This window comes from Rhodnius prolixus, unplaced genomic scaffold (assembly GCF_049639745.1).
Source record: "Rhodnius prolixus isolate KJV_2025 unplaced genomic scaffold, Rpr scaffold_6, whole genome shotgun sequence".
In the NCBI taxonomy this organism is placed as follows: domain Eukaryota; kingdom Metazoa; phylum Arthropoda; class Insecta; order Hemiptera; family Reduviidae; genus Rhodnius; species Rhodnius prolixus.
Genome location: NW_027411634.1, coordinates 28,755,205 through 28,774,701, shown reverse-complemented (window position 1 = coordinate 28,774,701; position 19,497 = coordinate 28,755,205). Strand labels below are relative to the sequence as shown.

The following is a 19,497-nucleotide window of genomic DNA, read 5'->3' as shown; positions in this document are numbered from 1 at the left end:
TCAAGCAAAAAATAAGTATCCATGAAACCCACAGCATCTAACCTCACAGTACTCCCATCCCCATAGCGTAATACATATGAATTCAAATAATTAATGCTTTGAAACTTTGGAAATAATTTTCTATTAATATTGTTTATTTTATTTTATGTACAAATCAACATACAGTGCATACTGTACCTAACATAAAGCTTTACACATTGTGTTAGAAATAAACAAAATAAACAATATTATTTTACGATTATTCAATATTCTAAAAAATCTTAGAACTCAAGCCCCCTCCAAGCATCAGTATTTTAAACTTGCCAGGTTTTTTATTCCGGGGTGGATTGATTTTACAAGTTAGAATATGCCATTGACTCCTGATGATAGTCTCAAGTGAATGAAAAATTGGTTGCCAGGCTAACATCCAAGTAACTTCACTATTAATTATTTTCATTTTAATTTGCCTGCATTTTTTTGGCGGAATCACTTTTTTAAAAAATAGGGATTTGAAACAACCCGTTCCACCATTGGATTCGTTCCAGTAGATTGAGTCCGCTCAAATACCCCATTACTAGTTGGTAACAGTGCAAACTCTTATGCCCGACATTTATCATTCTTTTAATACTTAATTACGGTAAATTAGGTATCAGTAAGTTGGTAAATGTGAATGTATTTTGTTTGAATTTCGTTGTCTTTAAATGATATTAATTGCTTCGATTTTTTCCTCCGAAGTAAAGCGTATAAATATGTGGCAGAAAAATAGATAATTTTCTATTGTTTACATTTTTCAATTCTTAATCACCATAATGGAAAGTCAATTGACTCTTGAGGTAATTTGGATCTCTTTTAAAATAACGATGTAATTTTGACTAAGAATAACTATATAAGAAATCCTTTTACATGAATTCGTTAATATTACTACATTATTAGAATGAATTGAGTTTTTCTAAGTTTCCTCAAATGCATTTCTTATTTGAATTTATTTACAATTTAGGCTGGAACTCAGGCATCTAAAGAACCTAAGATTGTAACAACCGCTGCAGTTCCAGCACCCAGGTATATAATAACCTAAAAGTGATGATCTTTTTGCGTGAGGCAAACATTGATTATTATCTAATTGTTTCAGTTTTTATGGGCAGCTCCCAACTGGGCCTGTGGATATTAAAACAGAATTGTTACCATCAGCAAATGCCTTTAAAGTGAGTAACCGCTATTTGCTAAGTCAGAGATTTCATTATGCTAACTTTCTTTTCATAAAAGGTGTTGCATGAGTAATTTTTATATGTTAAATATTTTTTGATTATTCATTATTAATCAAATTTATCTCTTTCAAAAAGACTAATAAGATTTTTACAAATATCTTGAAATCTACTTCAAAAAACTGACGGTGAATCAATTTCTATTTCTCACGAATTTTTCGGTCGGTGTGAACTATTAAGCGTCTTTTACAAGTGGCAAAAGTTTCTTTTTTAGTTTTTTTTTAAATTAAAATATTTTTAGATCCACTAAGAACAACTGTACGTGGGGCTGTTTCAAGCTTTGCAAACTAAACATGCTATATTTCTATAGAGAATGAGGTTCAATCTTTGCTCGAAACGCTATTAATGAACGAATTTTATTCAATATCTGTCAAAATTAAAGTTAGATATCATATATATTTGTATATATTTATGTATATAAAGCATAGTAATTAGTCAGTGTTGGCGAAGATTTTAGCGAAAGACGATTTGAGAAAATGCAATTTAATAATTTTATTCAGAAGGTCCCAATAAATTTAATTTAAAAAAAAAGAAATTATGTTAATTAGCTATCCAGTCTTGAAGCTTGCTTAGAAATCGTCATTTCAGCATAATTAAGTTTATATTTTATACATTTGGGCGCATTAATGAATTTTAATGAAATATCGTTGAAAAAATTCGTTAATATACGCAAAAGTAAAGTTTTTTTTACTTTCTCTTTTTAATTATTACTATGGGGATATAAGTTCTTTTCCAAAGGTATTGATACTTGCAAGATGTACCTTCACTCATAATACGTCAATAACATCGTGTTGCGTCAAAGCCATTGAAGGCGGCAGACATCAACGCTAGAAATTTGGCAGTGATTCACGAACAATTTTTCAAGTTTTTCTTTTAACGAAGCGAGTTAAAATTAAGTAACATTCGCCTTAATTTGACAGAAATACAATTATGACTCTTTTCAACCTAAAAAATAAAATTAAAACATTCCTTGACATAATCTCTAATTGCGCAGTTGATATCTATCTAGTGATCGTTTTTTAAAGTAGAGAAATGTCATTTTGTCTTGTTAGGATTTAAAATGCCCTTTTTTTTCTTGTTTAAAGAACAGTGATTTGTTGAAATAATTAGTCAATAACTAAATTTGGCTATTGATATTTTTTAGCTAAATGCTGATGAATTAAGTACTTTATTTTGTCACGAAGTTTTTGGTCAATTAAAGGGACATCAATGTACAGTGTGTGGACGAGTGTTTGCATATAGATATCAACTGATAGTACACGCAAGATATCATACTCTCCCTAGTGTAAGTATTTACGAAATTTTTTAGAGAAAAAAAATTACAAAAAAAAAGTCCCCACATTTGAAATAAAGGTTTGTACTGAATGTTTTTGAATGTTCATGGTGGTTAAATATTCTGTTTTCTTTAAATGTAAATGGAATGTGCACAGGACATCCCTTAAAACGTACGTTGCTGTGAGAAATATTGTATTTCGGTCCAACAAGTTCCTAATTTATTTTGTCATTGTTTCTTTAGTGCATTTATGGTGTTATTAAAATGCCACTTAAGGATAGAAAATCAAAATTAATTTTAAGCATATTTTTTCTCAAATTAAGTCATTGTATGAGTGCACCTGCCGAACAACTGAACTACTTTTTAGCCTCTAAAGCAGTAAGTCACAATTGAATGGTGAACTTAATTTCGCATCGTACGAAAACTTTCCATAAGGAGGAAGTGGATTGACTAATTCTTTAAAAAAATTTATAGGGTTATCCAGTTCGATACAAACAATCCTGACACAGTAATTTTCAACATTTTTTGCTGACCTCCCAAAAATCAATTTTTATTTGGTCTAAAATAACGTTTAATTTACTTGAAGTTGAATGTGGTTGGGTTTGTAGTGTTGTCCTTCGATGATACCATCTTTCAAAGCACGCTAACCATGGTTAGTGTCTTAAGCTTTATAAAATTTGTAGTTTAATTAATTTTCATCTTTTGCAATCTGTATGTAATGTAGTCTCATTAGTTTTAATGCAGGCGCCACGATAGCCAAGCGGTTAGAGTCGAGGCCCACAAAGTTAAGATGCAGGCGAGCTGTGATAGATAAAATCAATTAACTATTGTTTACTTTTCCAACTTTTGTTAATCCTTAATTTTTAAATAAAAAACTTGATACACGCTTATTTAATAGTTACTGAATTTGCTTACCCACAGTTTAATTGCCTTTCCTATTACCGAACGCACTACTTACACTTTTACATGTGCACTTCACATAATCGAAAATACTTTTACTGTAGCGAGCCCTAATAAATCTTTTCAATTATTGTAGGTAGTCCTTAACATATTAATTACTGGAACGCTACAATTAGTAAATGTTATGAAAATGATGAAATAAGAAATATGTCCGGCATTATTCGCAAGAAGTCTTCATAACAAAAAATCTCTACGCTTCGAATTCCATTGGTTCCGAAACGTTCAATTCCAATGAAAATACTAATAAAACCGTTAAAAATGTTTGTCTAATGAATACTTACTTTTAAATTGACGAACATCCTTTTTTTTTTATAATTTAAGATCTATCAAATTAAGCACCAAACAAATAATCAAATCCTTTCAAAAGCAGGAAGAAGGAGGTATTGGCATGCCAGATCTGAAAGATTGGAATGTTATGAAACCTCCTCCAGTTCCGAAACCACCTCCTCCTAAAACACACATATGTTCATATTGCGGTAGAGGTTTCAGCAGAAAAGAGCATTTAGTTTCACATTTGGTGAAACACACTGGTAAATATCAAGAATATTATTATAATTACCAAAGTGTACCTAATATTTTTTTTTTCTAAATTCGTTCTTTTTTTAAAAGATTTTATGATATTAAAATGACATTTTAAAAATTTCAGGAATAACTCCACATGAATGTCAGTTGTGTGGTAAGAAATTCTCTCGAAAAGATCATTTGGATAACCATTTACGAGCTCATGAATCAGATTTTAAGTGCCACATATGTTTAAAAATATTCTCTCGTAAAGAGCATCTAGTAGCGCACATCCAGTGGCATACTGGATCATCACCACATAGGTATTTGACGGTTACTTTATATTTTTTATAAATAGATATTTGGTACAAAATAACTATTACAAGATTGTGTTATAAAATGTGCCATTGTGGTTCAAAAATTAGAATTAAGTTATTTATATTCCAAAATTTAATTGAAGAAAATCCTTTGCTAAGCTTGTGCTTACAGTATACGGAGAAAAAGTAATTATGTAATAACTTATTACATTAATTCTTAAAAGACACCACATTTAACTACCACATTAACCACATTTTATAAAATAGAAACATGAACAAGCATACTATCACATTTGAAATTTTTTAATTGATCAATAGATCAATTACCAAACTCTCTTTTACACTTATATGAAATACTAAAATTTTAGTATAAATTGTAAACCTCCTTTTCTGTAATCAATAAGTAGAGTAGGGAGAAATGTCGCAGAATATAATACATATTTGTGTTGAATATATGTTGTAGCATTATCTAACCTTATTTGTTTCTCTCGCTGTAGCACTCAGGTTTACGATATGACTTACTTTGATTTAAGGTGTGACTTATGTCGAAAAGTGTTCACTCGTAAAGAGCATCTAGTTGCCCATGTCCGTCAGCACACTGGCGAATCTCCTCATGTTTGTCGTTATTGTGGTAAATCTTTTACAAGGCGTGAACATGTTGTAAACCACGAACGAGGCCACACTGGTGAAACTCCTTTTAAATGCGAAGTTTGTCCCAAAGCTTTTGCCAGACGTGATCATCTTGTCAATCATACCAGACAACATACTGGAGAGTCACCGTACAAGTGTACCCATTGTGGTAAATCATTCACTAGAAAGGAACATCTGGTTAATCATACAAGGCAGCATACAGGTATTTATTATTTTTTTACTCGTAAGTTTAATTACTAAATTGAATAGCGTCGGTGCTTCTATACATCATTTGCGAACCATCTTGGGGTTGGACCATTGCAAAGAAACTCAAATAAAGAACTGTGCCATGATTCATGAACGGATGCAATAAATGGATTATGACTGTGATGGTTCATAACCTTAATTTTGTAATTAAAAATAATAGCCTTATTAAGAAAAAAAAAATGTAAAGATTAGAATTTTATTAAACTATTAATTTCTAAATTCAACGTTAATATTTTGAGTTTCCTTTTTTTTTTTGACGTTTAAACACTTAACTCTTCTTGGCGTACGTCGCACAAAATTTCGCAGAGGGCTGCTTCAAAACAAAAGCTTTCTTCATTTATTTTCTATCCATAATCGATGGTCAAGCTGGATGCTTAACTATTTTTTTAAAAAACAAATTTCTTCAATGCTTTTTTGGGGTTTAGACCTAAAGACTGCAGAGGCTAATCAATAATTAAAACCCACTGTAAACATGATCACTTGATTAGGGATCTTGTCAAAAAACATTACCACATCAAAGTTTATCGCCACTTAGGCTAACTTTGGTGTTCAGAAGTTTAAACAGTTTGGGCTTTCTGTAGTTTCTTCATACTATACAATTGTTTGCATTTTACCACAAATTTCTTAAATTTTATTATATCTATCCTAATGTTGAACCTATTAAACCAACAATACACCTTAGCTTTGCGGTTCTAGCCTCTTAACCGCTCGGCTATCGTTTTGCCTAAGTACCGTAAAATTTGACTGTATCTATACCTTTTTTACTATACATAAACAGAATACAACGATTTGATTCCTCGTAAACGAATTTTGAGACCTCGAATTAACGAGTTGTTTGTACGGAAGTTACAAGTTTGCAAAGGTCCTCCACAGAAATTACGTTTTATTATAATTATATTTATGTTTATCTTCATCCAAATGTTAGCCATTTTTATTTTTGTTTTTTGATACAGGTGAATCTCCGCACAAATGTCATTTTTGTTCTAAAACTTTTACACGACGAGATCATTTGATGAACCACATAAAGCTGCATGTACCAGCTGGCCAGGAAGCGGTCCATCGATGTTCATTTTGTGACCGCACATTCAGTCGTCGGGACCAACTGACGTCCCATCATTGCCCCCAGTACACGTGCCATATTTGTGCTAAATCTTTTCCTCTGAAAGGAAACCTTTTGCTACACATGAACACGCACACCGCTGCAGCCTCAATAGGCTACTAGCAGACAGCGGCTGCGGTTTTACATTCCGCGGCGACCAACTTTAATTATTATTCCTAATTATATTTTAACTGTATATAATATACGCAAAGATCCAGCAGTAGTTTAATTTAAAAAAAACGTATATCTTGTTACAATTTCATTCTCTCATTATATAGATTATTATGTAAAAAAATAAAACGTATATTGAATAGTTATGAATAAATATCATAGATATAGATGTAGATAAAATTTCAAATTTAGTACATTGTTAGTTTGTAAATAAAATGAAAAATTTGTGTTCTAAAAAATTCATTGTAACCTCAATTTTTATCATTTTAGCCAAATAAAAACAACCTAGATAAAAATTAAAACTCTTTTAGGAAGGGGTTAGCGTATTGGATTCCCACGCGGAGATCCCGGGTTCGAATTCAGCTGCTGGTCCTTAGATTTTCTCTTCATAGAAGCTTCTTACAGCTCACTGTCCGGTGATAGACAGTTTAATTTGTATCGAGAGAATACTGTCCGGAGTCCGGCAGTGTACTAAAAAGCTATGGGCGCTAATTGCCCCAGTTGTTGAGGCACCTTAAAATCATTTTTTAAAAAAACGAAAAACTCTATTAATAGAAAGATTTATATTGTTAATATGAAGTTAGCTAAGAATGTATAAATACTTTTTATTTCACAAACTATTTATCACGTCTTCCTTACTGTTGTTCGCTTTCAATTTTGAAAAGTTATTTGTTAATCAAGATTTTTTGCCAGGGAGGTACGATTGAATTTTGAAATTAAGTATCTATTAATTAACATACCTTAAGTAGGATAATCTTAAAATAACAAATAGTATAGGTAAGATTATCTTTTTAAATCAAGAAATTCTGAAAAATTTAATTGTCAATACTTGAATAATTAAGCATTAAAAATTGTTTTTTATTACATTTGTTTTTTCTCCTCCTCTTCATGCACTGCCGGGGGGAGAGTCTTATATCCCTCATCTTTTTTTTACACTCAGTCTATTGTGATTGGTTTTGAGGCGTTATAGGTCCCAAAAGTGTATTTTAATCATTTTCAAAGTGTGTCTGTGAAATGTATGATCAGCATATAACAAAAAAAGAAGCAGAAAGTTAAAATTTTATACGTAGCTTGAGTGTCACAGTCGGACTGGACGAAACGCTTTGAAAAAAAAAACGGCTTCTACGATATTCATCAAAAAATGTATACTAATTTCTCTTATAATCAAGATTTATGGCATTTATTGAGATTTTCTCATCTAATTCAAGGACACTTTTGAAAGATTTTGAAGAGGCTTTGCTTTAATGTGCCGTTTGAGTGTAAAGTCCGGTTGAGATATTAAATGAATTAGATAATATAGTAAAAATATATTTTTTAAGAAATCCCTCAATTGGAAAGCACCAATTCTTCATTCATTTAACTATCAGCACTTATCTGTGGACCAAAAAAGCGCTAAAGGCGATTGCAGTTGTGAAAAATATTTTTTTAAACCAAAACATTGCAAGGTTTTTTTTGACAATCTTTATCACAAATACAGTGAGAAAGAATATCGTACAAAAAAATAATGGATAGCGTATACTGGATACCTACGAGGTGTTCCTGGGTTCGAACCGAGCTGCTAGATTTTTCTTTTCTTAGGAGTTTCTTACAGCTCACTGACCGGTGATGGACAGTGAAATCTGTAATAAGAGAACACTGTCCGAAAACCGGCATTGTACTGAAAGAAAGCTCCGAACGCCAATGACTTCAGATGCGCCTCAAAAAAAAAAAAAAAAAAGAAGTAAAATAATGAATTCCATATGAAAAAATTAGAAGTAATGGTGAACTTTAAAGAGCACTAAGAATATTCAAGCAATAAAGAAAAAAATGCAGCAAGCACTTTTTGAAACCGGAATGAATGCTTAAAAGTGCAAAAATTTAATGTATATCGTCATCTGTGCCCAATAGCCTACTAGCCTCGGGGGTTCTTCTTCTTAAGGTTTGTTTTTTCTACTTTGTTTTGTAAAACGGTGCCATCTAATTCTCAAGTAGAAAATGCAAATTTAAACTCTGATCATCTTAGCTTTGGCCTTCTAAATCACCTCTTTGCATTTAACTTTCCCTCTCGACCTTCCCCACAAGAGCATATAATTTGTTGTTTTGCAGTGAATCATAAAATCGCCTGAGAAAGAAAAAAATTGTCCAATAAAATTAAAAATTTAATGGAGATTGTAAGGAGGTTATCATTTCCAACCCTAATCTTTTTAAAAGGGCCATCATACTTCGAAAATCATGCAAATATAATACTTACCCTAACAAGGACAGGAATATGATACATTTTTGATGTAATTTTATTACCTTATGTTCTTTGTACTTTAGGAAGCGAAGAAAATGATAGATGTACAATCTACAATAAATATTGTGCCTAATGTACAGATAAAGATTTATTGAGCCTAATAGGCTAAAACCACATCACAAGGTACAAATAATTGTTAATTCGTATAAAACTAGAAAACACATTTTTAAGAAAGTAAACCAAAATTCAATTATTTTAGTACATATATATATATAAAAAAAAAATCAAGTCAGTTTATATTCTTGAAGAAAAAACCATTTTTGTTTTTGTTTTTTTACTGTTCTTAAGAAAAACATAGTAAAGCTGGTTTGGATAATTGTACATTCGATGTATAAAACTAATATATTCCCTTTGCTTTCAATGGATAATAATAATTTCGTACATAAAAAAATAAAATTTTCAATTCAAACGAACATTTCTTTTTATGTTTAATGACTTAACTTATGCAGAAAGGATTTTGTATTTAATAATTTGAATACTGGATATAATAACAATATGTTATTCGATGAAGTCAATTAAAACAATATACATTTGTCGCAGGAATACTACACAATAATTTTTTTATGAATTTGTAAGATAAAATCAGATCTTTCCATTGCTAAAATTCAATACTAAAGTGAAGCTAGATGAGTGCAACTCTGATCGTGAACTCCGACCTTGGGAGAAATAAACTTATTCATGGCAAATTGTATTAATTAGTTGCCAGCCAATAGCCAAATTTAACAAATGCTATGTTCTGTAGACATAACATAGGTGGTGGCTTCGGTTTTCAGCTTAGTAATGAAACACAATTATTATAGAAAAAGGATTTCAAGCAAGTTTGTACTTTCAGGCTTGGTTATCACCTATTAGAATCGTGTGCAAATAATTTACCCAGAATGAAACCGGTTGGTGCACTTCCAAAAAGAAGATTAGAAAAAGAGGTAAATGACGAAAGAAGACAAATCCAGTGTGACAAAAATCACTTCATTAAAAAATAATAATATTAATAATGAGCTGGCTATTTTCAAACATTGCACCTTTTTACTCATACCCAACCAATATGCACTTAATTTAAAAAAGGTGACATTACCTGGATTCAAAGATGAAACGCATGGATCACTAAAAGGCAATAAGATAAGTCTTGATAGTTTTTAACCTCAGCAGTTTTATTTTTATTGTACGTACAAAAGGTATTTGCTTAATTTATGTACGAAATAGTGAAATAAGAAATTTTCCGATAGGCCTGGAGAGATCATGACATCCCTTAAAAGCTAAAATGAAAGTTAAAGAGAGTTTCATTTTCCATAAAAAAAAAATAATCGCACTTTCAGAAAAACGAATTAATTTCAAATTTGAATAAAATATACCTGTATTATTACAAATCCGCATTTTTGTCTCAATAGAAGAAGAAAATCACAGTTGCCTCTTTTAAAAACACAGATATGTATATTAATATTTCGCTAAAAATTAATATTAGTTCTGAAATATAAACTTAAGCCTATTGATTTGAACAAATCTAAGTTTTATCAAAGAATCTTGTCATTCAAACTAACTACCACACTAACTAACAAAAAAAAAAGTTGTTCGCTGCTAAAACTTACCAAGTAACCTTCGTTAAAGCAGTAAAATTTGAATGGTAATTCTTATTACAATGTTTAAAATAAAAATACAATAAATAAATACAAAAATTATAACAATATGTTTTAACACTTGAACATTCATTCTTCATTTAAGGTGACAACATCTAAAATAGACAAAAAAACTCACAGACACTCGAATCATTATAAAACCCAACATTTAATTACTTAAGCGCTTCATAGTGTTACTAATATTTATTTAAAACATTCTACTGTTTGTGAAAGGCAAGAAAGGCACATGATTTCTTTGAAAGCATTTTATATGTGAATAAAAATTTAATGGTAGAGTCCCCTTAGTGTAATCAAACAAAACATTATAAATAAGAAATTAATTAAAATTAAAAGATAGAAAAAAATAATACCTGGAGATATTCTACAGTGATAATAAACGATAAATATTTCCCTTAAATAATAAAATTTTGTTGTCTTCATTAAAAACATTAAACTACGATTATAATTAATGAAATATAAAAATAAACATAATAATTCTAATGTTACGGTAGGTACATAGCATATGAGGTTGACTTTCATAATTTTTTTTTTTTTTTTCTTGTAGCATTCTGAAGCGTATTCATTTATACTTGTAGTAGTTTTAACATATATGGTACAGAATAATAGTTTCAAAATGTACTTATATCATATTCACTAAAGCATTAAAACGAAAGTATTATAGTTAAAATTAATTAAAGCAGTGCGCGACACCGTCTGGCTGGCTGGTATTTATACTTCGATAACAAAAATGTTATCGACTTCTAATCATGCAAAACATGTGTTATATGCAGACAGAATGAGACAGAGAAAGAGCGAATGTGTCTCCCATAGCAGCATGACAACCTTAGGGTCTGCATCTGAATGTTGAAAAATGAGCAGATTCACAACAGATATCTATTGTAATTACATGGTAATCCTGCAGAGGAATGGATTCCAGCTGGGTAGAAATCGTACCGATAAATAGGTATCAAGCTACATTCTTCGAATGCACTAGTTACAACTATTTATTGAACATGCTTGGGGTACATCCCACCAAAACGTTTATCAGCCAACCAAGCCAAAATTCAGGGTTACAGGTACCAAGAAAATGGCACAAGACATGTAATTGTTTTTAGAAAGAATTGGACTGTACAACATTAAAGTGGAAGGAACAAAACATAAAGAAGCGTATAAAAAAAAAAATCAGTTATATAAGATATGTAAGGCACTCAAAGAGAGCTGAAAACGAAAATCGGCAAGAGAAAGGAATTTGGATGAAGCGTCTATGGTTTTCATTCAAAAGTTATTGGGAAACATTTATTAATTTGCCGATAGACAATCAACTAAGGAAAATTAAAGAAGAATTGAAAATTTAAAAAGTGTTAGCCATTCTTATTCAACTTTAGCATATGTGTAATTGGACATTTAAGTTTATAAATTCGAGTTTTACAAACTTATTATTCTCCGAGTTATTTTAAAATAAATTCTGCTATCAATTTTTAAGACTTTTAAAACTAATTATAGAACAGATGTTATCAAATTTATTAATAACAATAAGTAGATCATAACGAGAAATTTTTGGAGTGAAGAGTTAAGAAAAGCTTTCATCAAAAATTATACAAAAATACTGTCTCCAAGGCTTTATAAGATGCACAACATACTAATAAACGGGAGCTAGTAGAAAAATCAAAGATTAAGAAATGACGAAGAAAACTTAATGACAGAAATTAAATTCTTAATGTGCATCTAGAGCACAAAGAAGAGTTTCGACATGAACAGTACATATAAATTTCTTGTCCAATGACAAAACGAATTTTAGAAACATGTGTTCAATAATTATACGTAGTAATAATTTAAATATACGTATATATTTTTTTTACAATGACATGTACTTTATTTAGTTTACTATTATTCTGCACAATAAAACAAACTTTTTTTAATATACAACACGTTGTACTACTTAATTTCATGAGATGACGATGAATGATTTTAAAGAAATTAATTGTAAACAATTTGAAAGAGGAAGATATCAATTACCACTTGCAATGAACCACTTGCATTTAAGTAAGTGATTCGAGAGTCCCTTTTACTTACTTATTTCCACTCTCTGTCTTTAAGTAGGCACGTATTGAACAGTTCGCAAAACGTTTAAATTGGCGCTCTGAAGAATGTTTGCAGATCATCCAAAATTATGCCCCTAAAACTGTCCAAGTGACCGAGAATATGTAGTTCCTTACCAGATAACGCTTCATGACTTAATAGTCATGTTGTTGTAATCAACATCTGGAATCAAATGCGCAGAACGAGCCTAACAAACCAATATTGTCGTTAAATATATTTTGGGGGAAAAAAATAAGACAAGTTTGATTCAGAAGAATAGTCACTGGTAAGTTCATCGTGAAGTTAGAACATACTGTGAGGAATAAAGAAAATTGAAAAGATTTTTTAGAGTCCTTACTTATGTTAGACGCACAAAAACATAGTTTAATAATTAATGAAAAAGATAACATAAACCTCTCAATTTCAAAAACAAAAATTTTAAAGCTTACATTTCTCAGTTGTTTATTAGAAATAAATAAATAAAGGGTTACTAACACAGAGAGAACATTTAAACGTTAATAGGGACGTTGATATTGCATGCTCTGCGCTCTTTCATGTTAACTTCCATATTGTAGTAAACTGAGTAAAAAGAAAACAATCACTTCAAAATAAAAAAAAAATTATTTTTATTTTAAAATGTTAAAAGCATTTAAACAAATTAACATCCCATATTTTTAATGGTTTCATAACATTTATTACATTATTAGGGGGTTTCGCCCACCAATTACCACTATTGCGGAGGCTCCTCCCCAGTGCCATCACTGGAATTAGCTATCACAAAAATAACCAAACTCTGTACTACGTCATATGTATACTTATAAATAAGATTTCTGCTAACAAAAAATAAAATATTTCGGCCTTATCAATTAAATAGAAACGGGATAAATTAAAAAAAAAAAAAAAAAAAAAAAAAAACCTAAAGTAAAATCGATTTATGTGATCATTAAATTACAACCGCAGATTGAAATTACCCAACATTATGGATTACCAAACTCCGATTTAGTATGTTTAGGAGTGTACTCCTAAGGAAAGGTAAAAGAACATTGTTTCAAAAGCAGCCAACTTACACGTTTTGCTCATCTTGCATTGCTTAATAATGAGACAGTTGATGGCAGATAAGACGGCACTCAACTGAAGTTATGCATAAACAATAAACAGTAATACAATAAAATTTTAGCGAAATTTAAAATTTTCTGATTCCAACCCCAGGAAAGACCTTCTGGTTTAGCTTATTTCAAGCGATTACATATCAGAATGCTACCTTACATTATAATTCTGTGGTGATTTCATCTTGCGGCCTAAAACCTAGAGAAATAAAATCATCCAACTGTGACGTATTGTGCCATTCAATGTATTCGTCAGATCTTTTTCTTGTATTATAATTAGAATCAAAACCTGATCCAGAATACTGACTGGATTCACCTCTGAAGAAACTAACCAGTTCTGTAACCTAATAAAGAATGAAATAAGAAAAAAACTAATGATAGGTTTAAAGACATCCGATCGTTCAAATGCAATTAAACACTCGCAACCATAAACCATACATAGTTACATACAGAAATGAAATGATGACAAATGGTAGAGATAGAGAAGTACAAACACAAAACTATAAATCGAAACATTATGGAAGATTAATTAAACTCGGACAACTCTTCAGAATTACATATTCAATTAATTAAACATACTGACTCAGCTGATCTTACCCACTCGAATTCATTAACATTATCCTAAAATAAATCATAATGCACGCATTCTTATCCAACTACTCCGCTTTTGATAAAATATCAATCTTTTGTTCTTAAATTTCCACTTCTAGTTTAATATTTATTTCTCGTACATTAAAGAGGCACTGAAAAACTACGAAGTGAAAACTTTCTAGTAAAATATACTCTAATATAAATGAATGTCAAAGACCAGTAGAAATGTATGAAAAGGAAATGCTTGAGAAAAAATACTTTTTTTTTTTAAAGACACTGACCTGATTGTTGTGATGTTTTTTGTATCGGCCTAATATTCGATGAGCCCATGCCAGTAAGGTTTCCCAATCAGGCGGTGGAATAGTTAACTTACTATCGGGTTTATTTAAAAGAATAAGTATTCTGGAAAGATCCTTTAAAACAGGCCTGTGGAGATAATAAAAATATACAGATTATTTACATAAAAGATGAAATTTACATTTAAAAAAAATAATTAAATTTTTGTTTAGTAGCAGATTTTTTATTATTTACTGATTTTTTCTAAATGTTTATTTTCTACATCATATATTACATCGATTCATCGCCAACAGAAGAACCTCCCCCTACAACTAAAGCAAAAAAGAATCATGGGTCTACAAGTGTAAGCTTCTATCCTAATTTCCAAGCAACTTCCACTAAATAAATAAATCATATATATATTAATGCCTAAAACAAAATTATGATCTGTCTGGCATTTTTCCAGTCATAAGTTCACAAAACTAATGTTTAACTGAAATAACAAAACATAAAAGAATTATTTTTTTCAAATCCTTAAAGATCTTATATGACTCTCATTAGTATATTGTATTTCTAGCAGGGAAACCAGGATTCCTAAAGAAATAGCTTCCTTGGTAGCTACTCAGGAAAGCTAAGAATTTTTCGAATGATAGCATCTGATAGGCATCTAGGTTTTGAAGGTTTTCGGTGTAAACATCAATGTAGTTGACTGACTCTTAAGAAATAATCAAATTGAAGCTTGAAAAGTTGGTTGTAGCCACACTAAATAATCCTTTTAATTATTCGATAGGTAAAGGAGGGATTAGCTGAGTGGTTAGCGAATACTGGATTCCAACGCGGAGATCAAGCGGAAATTTGAATCCAGCCGCTGGCCTTAGTTTTTCTCTTCCTAGGAGCTTCTTACAGTTCACTGAATCGTGATGGACAGTGTTGTCTCTAATGAAAAAAAGCACTGAAAAAAGCTCCGAGAGCCAATAACCTCAGATAGACGCTCCCTAAATAAAATAAAATAACAATGCGATTGGTTTTCCGTCATACCTCCTAAACGAACGTGACATATATTTCATCGAAAATTTTTCCTTTTTTAATCAAGATAATAAAGGAGTGAAATTTGGTACGATCGCAATGTTTTATCCTGTTTTAGTAAGGGAAAGTAAAAAGGCAAATCAATTAAAAACTATAATTACAACGAATGAATTTGCGAAAATTATTGCAAAACATTAGCAGGGAATGTTAACAATACATGAAATTTTTATACATATATTTTATATAAATATTCTTAAGTGTTTTATGTTTTATATTATATATAAAACTTACTTGTAAGGCTGTAACGCATATGAAGGTAAAGTTCTCACTTGCTTCCTTGTTTCATTTAGCATATCCAAAAATACGGGTGCTTCAGTTCTTAGTTCTCGAATTTCTTTAAGATACTCCATACATTCTCTTTCACTTTCTTCACTTCCTAAAAACAGGTTTACGTACTAAAACTTAATTTCTTACAAAATAAGTATATTAATTTTTAAAAGTAGTCAATTTTGTGACAAGACAAATTTAGAGCGAAAAACAACGTAGGGCAAAAAAAAAGCTGTCCCAAATTTTAATTGATGGTAACAGATTGTTTCTAAAAAGCCTGCAGCGCTGTGCCTGCGTTGCTCTTTGTTTTGAACAGCACGAGGCAAATATTAAATTGCTTTTCTTCACAAACTTGATGGCTGTTCTAAACTTGCGAAAAAAAGCCAGTGCCGGCCAGAAATATAAAACCGTTATAGCGATAAAATCGAAGCTTATGTTGCCTCTTGGGTTTTTTCTGAACTACTCATTGCTCTACTTCAACACAATGCAGTTAGTCGACATTCAAAAACAGCTGTCTCGATACTTCTCACGACGTTGGTTAAACAACGAGTCCATTTTAGCTCACTGTAATCTTCCAAATGTTCACTTCAAGCATGTGCGAGCTATTACAGCTCTCTTTTTTAACATGGGCACGCAGCAATTGCTGCTTTGAGGTGGAAGTACGTAATGACCTCTTTTTTTAATAATTATTCAAGCCTGAGAGTGCTTATAGCATCGATCTTAAAATTGTAGATTACAGGAAACTACTGCTATAGCAAATTTTTCACTTTATTCTAACAAAATAGAGGATGAACCTTGTGAAACGAAAAAATATGTATTTTTGAATGTAGAGGTGATAAGTGCGGAGCAGTAAGTGAGAAATTCCCAGTTGGAGTACCAGTCTTGTATTGGACAGAAAAATACTAAGAGAAATATAATAATAATATGAGCTTCCGCCCCCCCCCCGTCCATGACACGTAATTGGTACTTTGATCTTAAACCCCACTCGAAAAAATAGGCTATTTCATTACTAGTAATTTTTAATTTCCTCTCACTCTACCAACAACAGAAAGTATTACTCGTATAATCGTACACATTTTTTAATTTTTTTCTACATATGTATGATGTATAATAATTATTATATACTTTATATTTAGTTTAATATGATACATATATCATATATATGTATATACAGTATGCATATGTTATATGCACAAGTAAATGTTATTTACATAAAATGTTTACTTCTGACTAAGTAAACGCCTATATTAGCGATCACTGGCACTCGATGCCTTCTCATTGCACAGTCGCCTCCGGGAAGTGTTTTCTAAAAACAGACCGTAATTCCTTCAACAACCAATAAGTTTTATTCTCAGTATTTTATTAATATTGATATCATAGATTTTCTGTATTGCGAGCAATGATAAAGCAGCCGCCAGGCTGTAAAAAAAACAAGTTGGACTGCCTTTATAAAGTAAAAAAAGGAACATAATTACTACTATAACAAGAGTTTTCATACAGATAGAAAAAGTGGCCCTCTAAATATCACGATGCCTCTTTGATAATGACCTTTTAAACAGCGAATAGGCAATTAATTTAATATTATGGTAGGAAAGAAAGATAAAATAGATAATGAAGCAGATAAAAATAATGATAAAAATAGGTGGAGAAGATCCTACCGGTTTTTCCAGGTGGCAGCTTTGGGTAGAGGTGATGGGCAACTTTTGTTGGTGATGCGTGGACTGCCCAATGTACTGGTTCAGATGCTGATGAGGGAGTCGAGTTGAAGTCGATGATGATAATGATGTCAATGCAGATATCGGATAAATACAGATAGATTAGATTAGATATGTTGTACAGAGGCGTAATAGCACATGTCTCATCCGCAACTCTACTCAAAATGTCCTTCACGAGAAGTATAAAAAAAAAAACTCACCCCTCATTGGGCTTGAAGTCATTTTAAAAGACAAATGTTATTTTAATTCTTAATTAAAAAATTTGGGAAAATCAAAGCTTAACTTAAGATTGTCAATTAAAGATACATGTTAGTTACACTAAACGGAAATAGCAGAACCTTCTAAAATCATAACTGCAACGCATCACCACCAATACAAAAGTCAGGTCTTTTTGAGTAGACCTTCGATTTCAAAGTAATTTCAAAAGAGGCATCAAATTGAAAATATAATAATACATTGGATATAAATTTATTGGACGACATCGAGAAAGAATACGGGCCCCGTTGTATACCGACGGCTTATTTTGCTCTTTTATAATTGTTATTTCTTCATTTCCAGTAATTAATAAAGTAACCAAAGGAAAATTTCACAACGATTGGAATGAGAAAGCTTCATTTAAAATTTTTGCTGTTTTAAATAATATTTCATCAGCAAGCAAAGATAATACTCCTAATCGGAAAATGTTTAAAAATATTTTCTTTCCCCGCACTAAAGCACATTTCCTTATCCTCTTTTTAACTATATAATATCATTCTAACTTTATAATAAAAAAGAAACTGTACATTACCTAGTTTTATGCTCTTTTTTTCTTTTTTTTAAATGTTATTTCACTTGCTTGAATGTTAAAATTACCTTGAGTTGAATGACTCAGAGATGGTGGTCGCTTACTTGACCTACGTATATATTTACAATAAAGGCCAAATGCAAGCGCAGTAAGAACACAAAGTATAATGCCTGCAGAAGCTCCTACAACCTCGCCAGATAGTCCTTTTGTCCTCAATCTTTCTAAAAAATTTATATAAATCCTATTTAATTTCTAAAAAGACATCTTATTTCATATAATAAAGTAAGAAACTCTTTTTTGGAATCCTAATAAAAGTTTAAATACCTATAAATACACACCATTCAGAAATTGTAATAATTTCAGAAATAATTATTGGTGGAGATAATTGGCAATTTTGCAAAATTTAAAACTATCTAAATCATCACTAACATTAACTAATTTTGGAGGTATAAAAAAAAAATTCAAATTTTTATTTAAAATAACGCCTAAGGGATAACCAAATAATAGGTTCGCACAAACTATTATGAATCACTCGTTTTGAAAAAATGAATAATAAATGATGTTTTAACTATGATTACCTTGGCAAATAGTAGTCATATAGTCCATTAAATTTGTCTTTTTTGATGTGTAACCTGGGGGGCAAGATAAAAATGAACACTCTCTGGATCTTAAAACAAGTTGACTACACTTGGTACACTGGGTAGTATTGCTGCCATCACATTTAAGGCAACTAACTAATCCACGGCAATCATCTAAAAGCACAGAGAAGAAAAACATGATAATAACTTCATTGCAATATTTTCGTAAATATAAGTAAGCTATAAAAGCTTTGCTTTAGTTAGTTATTTCTCCAAAATTAACTAACTTTTTTTAAAAAAAGCAATAAATAAACGGACAATGTTAAAATGGGATACACTTCGCAATTATGTCCTTACCTAGCATCTCCAACGACAAAGCATATTCTATTAGTAATAAAAATAAAGCAGGTAAACAATAATAAAGGGGACAAACCCTTGAAGGTTTCCCCATTTTCATTACACATTCTTCATATATTCATTGAATACTGGTTTGAAAGAGTAAGCAACAACTTGTTAATTACATCACCAAATCACTTAATTGAAAACTTTCAGTTATCAACTTAATAAGGAATCAAAAAACATCTGGGCTAAACACTTTAAAAAATATCCACGCCCTATGTTATGAACAACACTGTTCACACATTTCCCTTATTATATGGTAAAATTAACGT

The 19,497-nt window shown here is 30.8% G+C and overlaps 2 protein-coding genes and 1 long non-coding RNA gene across 9 annotated transcripts; 2 read left to right on the top strand and 1 right to left on the bottom strand.

Annotated features, from left to right (window-relative positions):
• Positions 1 to 129: 129 nt before the first annotated feature.
• On the top strand, positions 130 to 7,323 carry LOC141461406 (uncharacterized). Of its 3 annotated transcripts, none has more exons than XM_074142456.1 (8): positions 130 to 812; positions 977 to 1,038; positions 1,109 to 1,181; positions 2,386 to 2,526; positions 3,845 to 4,004; positions 4,121 to 4,298; positions 4,826 to 5,145; positions 6,143 to 7,323. In XM_074142456.1, the coding sequence occupies exons 1-8, from the start codon at positions 789 to 791 to the stop codon at positions 6,409 to 6,411; spliced, it is 1,227 nt and encodes a 408-aa protein (XP_073998557.1). In that variant the 5' UTR covers positions 130 to 788; the 3' UTR covers positions 6,412 to 7,323. The 3 variants fall into 3 exon arrangements, with proteins under 3 accessions (XP_073998557.1, XP_073998556.1, XP_073998558.1); XM_074142455.1 differs by having other exon boundaries at positions 3,842 to 4,004; XM_074142457.1 differs by lacking the exon at positions 2,386 to 2,526 and having other exon boundaries at positions 3,842 to 4,004.
• On the top strand, positions 3,094 to 3,404 carry LOC141461409 (uncharacterized). The gene is made up of 2 exons (XR_012462846.1): positions 3,094 to 3,166; positions 3,248 to 3,404. It is a non-coding gene; the product is annotated as an uncharacterized lncRNA (long non-coding RNA).
• T48 (FU domain-containing protein T48) lies at positions 6,998 to 19,455 on the bottom strand. Of its 5 annotated transcripts, XR_012462844.1 has the most exons (8): positions 19,184 to 19,455; positions 18,827 to 19,000; positions 18,317 to 18,469; positions 17,408 to 17,494; positions 15,714 to 15,858; positions 14,402 to 14,546; positions 7,990 to 8,155; positions 6,998 to 7,466 (listed from the first exon to the last, which is right to left on the bottom strand). XR_012462844.1 is itself a non-coding variant. In XM_074142460.1 (7 exons), the coding sequence occupies exons 1-7, from the start codon at positions 19,281 to 19,283 to the stop codon at positions 7,446 to 7,448; spliced, it is 825 nt and encodes a 274-aa protein (XP_073998561.1). In that variant the 5' UTR covers positions 19,284 to 19,454; the 3' UTR covers positions 6,998 to 7,445. The 5 variants fall into 5 exon arrangements, 4 of the variants coding, with proteins under 4 accessions (XP_073998561.1, XP_073998559.1, XP_073998562.1 ...); XM_074142460.1 differs by lacking the exon at positions 7,990 to 8,155 and having other exon boundaries at positions 19,184 to 19,454; XM_074142458.1 differs by lacking the exons at positions 6,998 to 7,466; positions 7,990 to 8,155 and adding an exon at positions 8,810 to 13,873 and having other exon boundaries at positions 19,184 to 19,453.
• Positions 19,456 to 19,497: the final 42 nt, after the last annotated feature.